At 41.5% G+C, this 10,530-nt stretch overlaps 1 protein-coding gene across 1 annotated transcript; it reads left to right on the top strand.

The window, feature by feature from the left end:
• Window positions 1–572: 572 nt before the first annotated feature.
• On the top strand, window positions 573–1,622 carry LOC309489618 (olfactory receptor 1F1-like; the record flags this gene model as incomplete). Its single annotated transcript, XM_082158479.1, has 1 exon — window positions 573–1,622. One exon carries the CDS (start codon window positions 573–575, stop codon window positions 1,548–1,550), a length of 978 nt encoding a protein of 325 aa, XP_082014605.1. The 3' UTR covers window positions 1,551–1,622.
• Window positions 1,623–10,530: the final 8,908 nt, after the last annotated feature.

Raw genomic sequence — 10,530 nt, 5'->3', positions numbered from 1 at the left:
TTAAGGTTTTTGTTATATGATTTTCCCACTTTGAGTGATATGGAGTTCTTAATGCTGTCTTCATATTATCCCTCTGGGAGATTATATTGTTATTACAAAAATGAACACAAAAACAAACAAGACTAATTAGTGACACTTAAGGCAATTAGTCACACCATCAATAATCTCACATTAGTGAAGCAAAAACCACTAATGAATGTATTTTCTCTCAAGACTAGTTGATACTGGGGGTTCTTTCCTGTTTAATGACACCTCTGGAGGACAAATTTGACAATATATTCCCCATAATTGTTCTCAAGTTTCATTAAGGATCCCGAACTGTGAAGCAGAGGCAAAAACGTGTTGTCCACAAACCACCACAACACCTTTTCATGTATTATTAACACAATGTAACATTTTCATTGTTAGATTTCTGGTTGAATGTTTTAATGACTTTTGCCATCAAATAATACAGATGTTAGGTATTTGTAAAGCACAAGCTGTTTGTGACTGTCTCTCATAGGAATCTGGTTTCTCGTCCACTGAAAGCAAAGCGCGCTGCAAGGAAACTTGGTCATAAAGGAAGGACGGCTATGCAGAACGGCAATTCTGCCCCCAACAACTCCCTCATTCAGCCTGCAGGATTTTACATTGTTGGCATGATTTCAATGTCGTACAAGGAAATTTATGTCATTTTCCTCACTGTGCTCTATGTGATCACAGTCATATGCAATGTCTTTCTGATCATCATCATTTTCTATGACCACCGACTGCATGTCCCAAAGTTCATGGCTGTTGCTAATCTGGCTTTGGTTGATCTTGTTCTCAGCACTTCTCTTGTGCCTGGCATGATAAAGACTCATCTTTTTCTAGACAATTTTGTGCCATTTAAATTGTACCTTGTGCAAATGTACACTTACTATACTTTTGTATCCCTCGAGTCGTTTTCCATATGTGTTCTCTCTTATGACAGATTCATTGCGATCTGCTTGCCTTTAAGACAGGAGTCTATAAACACAAACACCAGAATGGCTTACATAATTGGTGCAATTTGGTTATTTTGTGTTGTTGTAGTAATCTTTGTTACTATATCCATCCTGCCCCTCTCATTTTGTGGCTCTCTTAATGTCGACAGCTATTTTTGTGATTATGCTCCTGTTTTAGAACTTGCTTGCAACGATATGATGCACCAGTGGAATTTGGGCACTTCTTTAGGTATACTCTTCATAGTTGTACCTTTGACTTTTATTTTCTTGACTTACATGAGTATATTGATCGCTGTATTCAGAATGAAAAATAATCAGAGCCGTTATAAGGCGCTGTACACATGCATTGAACACCTCGTGTTAGTGACCTTATTCTTCATTCCAATTTTAGTTATCTTCAATATTAAATTTTTTGGACTTTTTTGGAACTCCAATGCTGTTCTGGTGTGCTTGTCTTTGTCATCCCTCATCACACCCTGCGTGAATCCCATCCTTTACTCATTGAAAACTAAAGAGATTAGAAGCAGGATTCATTCTTTGTTAACCCGCAGACTGTCTGTTCGTCCTCTTAAAAATGCACATTAATGTATAGAACATAATTGCGGCTCGAGTGTAAAGTGCTGAGATTATTTATAATTATTTATAATGTTATCTTGGAGGATTTCTGTGATGCTTTTGGTATTATTTTGTGTTCATATTAAAATGCATTGTTTTTCAATAAAACTTAAATCTCCAATTCCAATTCCTCAATGCTCTGCAGTTATCTTGTAAGAACTAGCATACTTTAATTTAATCATAAAGAACCACTCTATGTATTCTTTCATTGTGCAACATCTCTGTAAAATGTTCACACCTAAGAGCCTATAAATTATTTATCACCACACATATAAAACCAAGTCTTTCTTTTTAATACAGTAATGTTCTTTCCCTGTATCTATTGTCTACCATTATCTCTTATGATTATCAAAAGCTGCTTGGTAATCAAAGTGCAAAGATTGCACCAGGTTTACAGCACATGTACTTAACAACCCTTACGAAAAAGTAGTTAATTCAAGAGTTCTATTTGTATACTTCTTTTAGACTAAAAATGATAAAGTATACTTTCAGTCTACATTTTATATACTTCTCAAAAATATACTTAAAATTACACTTAAGTGTACTTGACTTACTGAGAGAAAAGTCCAAGTATATTTGGCCTGTACTTGTACTCAATCTTTTGATCGAGATATATTTAAAGTATAATTAAGTATTCAAAGTATACTTGGCTTGTAGTTGTGTTAACTGTTGATCAAGTAGCCTGTTAAATATACTTTTTTTTACATTGTTTTTCATGTACAGTCTTATGAAGCTTACATTGTTTGAAAATGTTGATTAGGATATTGATATTTTTTTCATTTATTTATGTATTCTCTTTTCATGGTAATGCAACACGAAATGCCACAACAACAATCCAACAAACACAACAAAAATACATTCCATGACAAGAAGAACAGGAGTAGGATGAAGAAAAAAAAATCTTATAAACTCCTACCCCATTCTTATATTAAGAAAGTTACAAATTAGATGGCCTCACCGACATGACAAAAAATAACAACGCCAAAAAAATAACAAAATAGCCCAGACCAGATGTAATCTACTTTAAATTTGAACAATTTTCTTCTTTTTATTTTATTTAATTTTTTTACTTTTTTTTTATTATTAATTCTGCTTACACAACACCAAACAGACAAAAACTAAAACAAAAATTATACAATGATGACAACTCTGGCAACGAAAACAACGACGAGACCATCATTGTTGTTATAGTTTTAACAATTTTCACATTCATCTTTGAAACTATATTTAAATTGAAGAATATTTGAACATAATTTTAGATCATTTTCTAGAAAATTCCAATTTTTCACACCAGGAACTTAAACACACATTTGTTTGAGGGTATTTCCAGCAAAAGGCTGTTTAAAGTCATTATTTCTTCTGCTTGTCTCACTATTTACAGTAAAAAGTGTTTGCAGTCCATGCGGGAACAGGCAGTGTTTTGCTTTATGAACAACTAATAAAGTTTGTAAAGCAACCAAGTCCTTCAATTTGAGTAGTCCTGACCTCAGAAACAGTCTTATAGTATGTTCTCTTGGAGCAACTCCATTAATTATTCTTATAGCCCTTTTTTTGCAAAATAAATAAGGGCATTAAATTAGTGAAATAAGAATTACCCCATACCTCCAAACAATACATCAAATATGGCAAAATAAAGGAACAATATAGGATTCTCATTGCCTTATAATTTAACATAAACTTTACTTTACTCAAAACGGCAATGTTTTTACAAATTTTATTTCTTACATAAGCTATGTGTGACTTCCATTTAAATTTTTCATCAATGAGTACTCCTAAAAACGTCTCGGGTTACGTATGTAACCCTCGTTCCCTCATGGACCTGTTTTTGAGCGGGCTGGATGATGACGTTGCTCAATTGATGCCGGAGGACTATACCGGCTGGACTCTAGAAGGGTATGTCGACCTGGCCCTCTCCTTGAGCGGTATGACATTTACTGTGGGCTTGGCTGATGAAACACCCTGCAAGCTCACAGTACCCCCAGAGCCCTCACCGCTGGCCGCGTCCAGTCCAGGGTCTTCACAGCTCCACGTCCAGTCTGCCCAGCCAGAGTCAGTTCACGTCTCGCCCGTCCGACCTGGGAATCATGACATCTTGCCAGCCACTGGATCGGTCTATGGACGTACAGGACCGGTTTCCAGCGTGGCTGATCCCCCGCTTATGTCTGCACGCGCTGCCAAGAGGGCCATCGTTCTAGGGTTCAGTTCTGCAGAGCCAGAGCTTCACGTCAGTCCTGCCGAGCCAGAGCCAGAGCTTCACGTCAGTCCTGCCGAGCCAGAGCCAGAGCTTCACGTCAGTCCTGCCGAGCCAGAGCCAGAGCTTCACGTCAGTCCTGCCGAGCCAGAGCTTCACGTCAGTCCTGCCGAGCCAGAGCCAGAGCTTCACGTCAGTCCTGCCGAGCCAGAGCCAGAGCTTCACGTCAGTCCTGCCGAGCCAGAGCTTCACGTCAGTCCTGCCGAGCCAGAGCCAGAGCTTCACGTCAGTCCTGCCGAGCCAGAGCCAGAGCTTCACGTTACGTCTGCCGAGCCAGAGCTTCACGTTACGTCTGCCGAGCCAGAGCCTGTTCACGTCACTTCTGCCGATCCAGAGACTGTTCACGTCACTTCTGCCGATCCAGTGTCTCCGTACAAGATGGTCGCCTGCACAGCCTGATCCGCCCTGGTCGCCTGCACAGCCTGATCCGCCCTGGTCGCCTGCACAGCCTGATCCGCCCTGGTCGCCTGCACAGCCTGATCCGCCCTGGTCGCCTGCACAGCCTGATCCGCCCTGGTCGCCTGCACAGCCTGATCCGCCCTGGCCTCCCGTCTTGCCGCAGTCTCCAGGTCGTTATCCGCTCCACGGGCCTGGCCCACCATCCCGCCCCCGGGTCCGCCTCCGCTCCACCTCCCTCCTGGACAAGTTTAGAGCGTCTGGAAGCCGCTCTTTTGAGGGGGGGCTATGTAATGGTCACCAGCTGGAGTGCCCTTGAAAGCCACCAGAGGGCACTCCACACCAGACTATCATGATTCACTCACAACTACATTTCCCATAATTCACTGCCCGGACTCATCCCTGATTATCACATTCACCTGTGTCTCATTATATTGTTTAGTTCACCCTATATAAGCCTGGTTCACCTCATTATTCCCTGCGAAGTCTTGTACGTTATTCCACTGCTTTTCTGAGCATTTCCTTTGTTGTTATTCCTGGTTCTTGATCTCTGCCCGTGTCCTGGTTTTCCTGTTTTTGCCTCTCCCTCTGGATTTGTCTGTTTGTTGGATTGCCTGCCTGTGTATGACCTTTGCCTGGATTTTGACTGCAATTCTGAATAACACTTTAAATAAACTGCATTTGGATCCTCAACCTTCTTGTCTCGGAGCAGTTCGTAACAAATCTAGCCCTGTCTTTGAAACTGGTCCTACGTTTATTTGTCAATTTTTTTTATTTGGATCCCCATTAGCAGCGGCTACACTTGGGGTCCCAACAAGTAAAAATACAAAACTACATTATTCAACAACAATAAAAGTTCAGTCAATAAAACACACAAAACCAAAATTCATTCCAAATATCAAAATTAATAAGTGTGCTCAGGCTCAGTGCAACGGTCTTACGACGACTGTCAGTGTCAAAATGTATGAGCCAATCAAATCAAAGGAGGCGGGCTTTACTGTTCATAAAACTCAATTTCGCGTTGTGGCTGCATTACCATTATGTGTGCATTATCTTTCTAATGATAATTTAATGACCCATCGTCCATTCTTCATCAGATGTTCCTTTGTGCAACAAATAGTTGAGATGAGCAACTAAATGCCATTGAAAGCTACAGGCCAGATGTATGTGTATAAGATACGCTTAAGGAGACGCACAAGCCAGCAGCTATCAACCTGAACATCCATTAAAGCTAAGCAGGTTTGATCCTGGTCAGTATCTGGATGGGAGACCTCCTGGGAAAACTAGGTGGCTACTGGAATAGGTGTTAGTAAGGCCAGCAGTGGGTGGTCATCCTGTGATCTGACTGGGACCTAACGCCCCAGTATGGTGTTCAACTGTACTGTAAAAAGGCTCCTCTGTGGTTAATATAAACCCCAGAGAATTCTCAGAAAGACTAGGGGTGTTGCATAAAATAACACCATCCCCCCAAACCATTGCAGGTAGTTAGTTAGTTTCAAATCAAAAGTGATATATACTTCATTTAGTTCTTACAACTTGGAACTACTTGACACCACTTCTTTAACTAAATCCAACAATCTATTTTTTGAGTGCAAGACAACCTAATAGAAAAAAGGCTTTACGGTCATACACAAGCACACACATAATCTGAATATAGGCCTATTGTCATTTCACGAGTTCACACTTACATGTAATTAAGTGGAGTAAAGGTTATGCGTATTTGACGTGTTGTCCAGGGGGAGTGCTCCGAGCTCGGAATTTGGCCCGAACCCAGTGTACCATTTGTTGTAAATGGTACACTGGTACCATTTAACTACCCGGTTATTGTAAGAGTGGTTAGGACTAAAAGTGAGGAGAAGGGGTGGTGGAGGGATGCTGTAAGTCTGCTGTATATTTACCTCTTCTTTTGGCAATTGATTGATTAACTGAGTGCGCTCCTCTTGTGTTCATTTAGGGTTAATTATCTGAACGTGCTCCTCCCGAACTTTGTTAATAAAACATCATGTATTATTTTATCATCTCTGGTTATTAAGTTCCATATCAACTACAAAGTATTGCTACTGACTTATAAGGCCCTTAATGGTTTAGCTCTTGTGTACTTACCTGATCTTCTATTGCCTTACAATCCAAGACGTCTTTAAGGTCACAAAACTCTGGGCTTCTGGTTTTGCCTAGGATATCTAAGTCCACTAAAGGAGGGAGAGCGTTTTGTGGCTCCTAAACTCTGGAATAGCCTTCCTGATAATGTTCGGGGCTAAGACTCACTCTCTCAGTTTAAATCTAGAATAAAGACACTCAAACATTCATATAATGCATTTATAACCTTATAAAATTATATCAGATCAAATGCACATGATTATCCTTGCTTAATGTTCTGAGGTACATCCTGATAGTATAATTGCAGAGGATGAATTCAATGACTGCAGAGTAGAACTGTATCAGCAGCTACCGTGGCAGGTTTAAATTCATCAGCTGGCACAGGAAGTGCAGTCTCTGAGAGAAAAAAGAATGACTACAACTGCACTTTGAAGTGTGAACACAAGTTACACAGCTTGATTGATTGAGGTGTTAAAATGACATAAATCCTGAAACTTCTTTCTTTCTTTCTATTATAATTGCGTTTAGAGATGTCAAGCTGTTGCTGTAATTTAAAATGAATGAAATTGAGATGCCTGAAGGCACCGTTTCATTTGACAAGTATAAAAAAAATAAAAAAAAATAAAGTGCCCCTATTATGCTATTTTAAAGGCTTCTAATTTTGTTTGAGGTCTCCTACAACAGGTTTACATGCATCAAGGGTCAAAAAACACTTTAATTTTCTCATAATATACAGTGCACATCACCAAATTTTTCAGTGATTATCAAACGACTCATTGGATGAATCAGTCTCTTTAAATCCCTCCTTTCCGCAAGCTAATCCTCTCTGATTGGCCAGATGGCCCAGTCTGTAGTGATTGGTCTACCGCTTGCAGCACACATCGGAAACAAAATGCCCATTACCATTAACTTCAGCTCCGGAGGCTTCCTAAAGCTCAGCTATTGCAGAGCCGATCAGCCCTATACGCACACTACGCAAGGTGCGTAGGGCCCCGCAAATTACTCAAGGCCCCGCCTCCCCCTCGTGTCAAAGCGCGTCAATCAATGTTTACAATATCGATGACAAAATGAAGCGGAACTATCCTTCTGGTCACGAAAAGAGAGAGAAAAAAACACCATGAGAGTTAATTGCGGCAACAGTTCAGGTAGACTTGTGTTCTGAAGTCTTGAAGTTTGAAGTCAGCAAAGACCAGTAGGCTAAAGTTAAGTTGATGTGAGTTGATTTATTATGCTTAATAAACGACAAAGGACAACGGTGTTTGTTTATAAACTGCAGCTCGGAAAAGATAACCGCGTCACGCGTTCATATGCGCGTGCATGAAATGAAACGTGCACTTTCCAACAGAAACATCTGTCGGGATTATAGTTTTAAAACAAGACGATGATTATCTAGTCGCTCAGTCAAGGTTTAGTTACAACTCTGCACTAATGCAATAATGAAAGCCATGTATTGACATTGACTATTGATAGGCTCCATTGAATTTAAAATGTTGATTGGCTGGAGATTCTGGTCAATATGGATGCACATCCCTCAGTAAATAATAACCATCAAGTATCAAGAATTACTTTTATCATTTAAAACACAGTGACATGCTATGGCGCCATTTTAGCTTTTATTCATTCACAGGATATGCATTTTTGATATCAATAATTCAATTTGTACTATTTAAAATGTGAATTCTTGATATTAAGAATGAACTTTTTACTAGTAACAATGTCTTCTGATATCAGGAATTACATTTTCACTAGAACTAGTTAAAGGAGGGATTCTAGTGGGAACACTGGGGTGTCAGGTGTGACTGTGTGGCAATGGCAAATGGTTCATGGCTCATGGGTCAGGTATGAGGGCCCCTAAACAGAATTTTGCTTAGGGCCCCAGGGAGGTAAGGATCGGCTCTGGCTATTGTACACACAGTAAAGACCCTAACGATGACGTTGATTTTACCGTATCTATCCTAGTCCGATTATGAAACATTGGATGAACTACTTATTCAACCCGAACCTCCATCGCAAGCACGACTTGAGCAGGATGTTTCTCAGTGATAAGGTGCTCAGTTTGAGGTACATTAGGAGATGTTTCAACTGTAATTTCTCACCATCAGCATTAACAAGTGTATGTCCAAACAAACATGTTTACATTTCTAATTTATTGCAGTGCACATGCGAGAACTGCATTAACTGTATCAATAACGGTGAATATGTTAGCCGAGCACTAACGTGAATGACTGATGTAACATTAAAGTTTGCAAAACAAATCTTGCTCCATCCTTTATCTTTACTCAAAGTAGTAAGAACGACAGACAATCTGCATTAGACACAGTTTTAGGCAGTATGGCCCACAGCTGATTTGCAGAACTATTTCAGTAAGACAGTCATAACGTGAGTAATCCAGTTAGCTGGACACTTACACAATATAAAACACAAAACTACGTATTTTAAACACCTAGTAGAAAATATATACATCAATTATTATTCATACTTACAGGTTGTGATTCTGAGGAGCAAGATGTTCCAAATAAACAGAGTACTAACCCATCTTTCAAGAGCAAGCGTTTTGTGAATCCTGCGTTGAACTCAGAGATTTGAGAAGCAGTTGTCAGTAAAATTAAAAGTTTGAAGGCGGGACAAGTTGTTCGCGGGAGGACAACGTACAACTAGCAGGGATTATGCGAATGTATTTTCTGGTGACGTAAAACGACACTCGGTTACTAACGTAACCTCGGTTCTCTCTAGAGAGGGAACGAGTGTTGCGTAAGTTTAGCTTACGCTACGGGAAAACTCCTTTTCTCGAGAATATTGAAGCAAAAAATTATCCTTAATTTTTTTATAATTTAAAACGCATTTGCTGCAGCAGGCAGACATAGGCGAGGCAGCTTGCGCGCCCATTAGCTGCTCTGCAGCAACTGCTGCAACCTATCAGTGCGTCTGGCATGACTCCAGCGCCAATGGGAAGCCTTCCCTGCGCTACGTCATGACCCGCCAAAATGGGTGTGGCCTAAGCCTATAAATACCCATCGCTTAGGTTGCTCTATGATTTCAGTCGACTGGAAGCGAAACCATAACGCAGCACAAGCACGGCAGGTTACGCAACACTCGTTCCCTCTCTAGAGAGAACCGATGTTACGTTAGTAACCAAGTGTCGTTCTTTTACGAGAGTACTCTCGTGTTGCGTAAGTTTAGCTTACGTTACGGGAACCCCATGTAAAACGCTGTGCGTGCTAGATTCCAACACTAATGTCCCAAGGGCAGTATACCCGGGGCTCATGTAAAAGTGGAATAGTCGCATAAGCGGCAGAACGGGGAGGGACGACTCGGTGTTATGAAGATAGGTGCTTACACATATGTACAGTTAAGGCAATATATCAACCTTGAAACTGCATAGGCCCATAGGACGCTGCAAACATATCAACGGTCTGAGCAAACTAAGTTGGTCAGGCGCGTTAATGTAGCATAATTAGACTGAGAACAGCCTAACCTGCAAGGCGGGCACTTCCAGGTTATAGAACCTTACAAATGTAGACGGGGAGGCCCAGCCTGCCGCCATACAAATGTCTTGAAATGAGACCCCACTTGTCCAAGCCCACAACGAGGCCATGCCTCTAGTTGAGTGGGCCCTGACACCCAAAGGGCAATCCAAGCCCTTGGATGCATAAGCCGACGCAATAGTGTCTACTATCCATCTAGACAGGGCCTGTTTCGAGATGGCTAGCCCTTTAACGCGGCCACCGAAGGAAATAAAAAGCTGCTCTGTCTGCCTGAAGGCAGCAGAACATTCCACATAAATCCTCAAAGCCCTTACTGGGCAGAGAAAATTAACCCCATCCCTCGCTGTCGGACGCAGGGAGGGCTGACAGGTAAATGACTTGCGCTCTAAACGGGGTCACAAGCACCTTCGGGATCCATGCCTTGGTTTGAGGATGACCTTAGTAATTAGGCCCAAATTCCAGACAAGTAGCACTCACTGAGGTGGTAAATGGTAATAATTGATCGCCCACGCATGTAGGGCCCACAGTTCGGGGTAAGGGTGCCAAACTGAGCCCCCGGCCTGAGACAGTAGGTCCCTCCTCAGCGGAATCGCCCATGGAGCCCTGTTTCGCTATCTCTAGCACCCATTTTGAGACTCCTGGAATCGATTCCCACGCTTTCGCGTGAATGGCCAGGGGTAGAATGAAATCTGGGCTCCGGTCGCTGATATTCAGGGACTCG

The sequence above is a fragment of the Leuciscus leuciscus genome (assembly GCF_965113295.1).
Source record: "Leuciscus leuciscus genome assembly, chromosome: 24".
NCBI classification, from domain to species: Eukaryota; Metazoa; Chordata; class Actinopteri; order Cypriniformes; family Leuciscidae; genus Leuciscus; species Leuciscus leuciscus.
The sequence above is the reverse complement of the archived record's forward strand: the minus strand, read 5'-3'. Positions and strand labels throughout refer to the sequence as shown.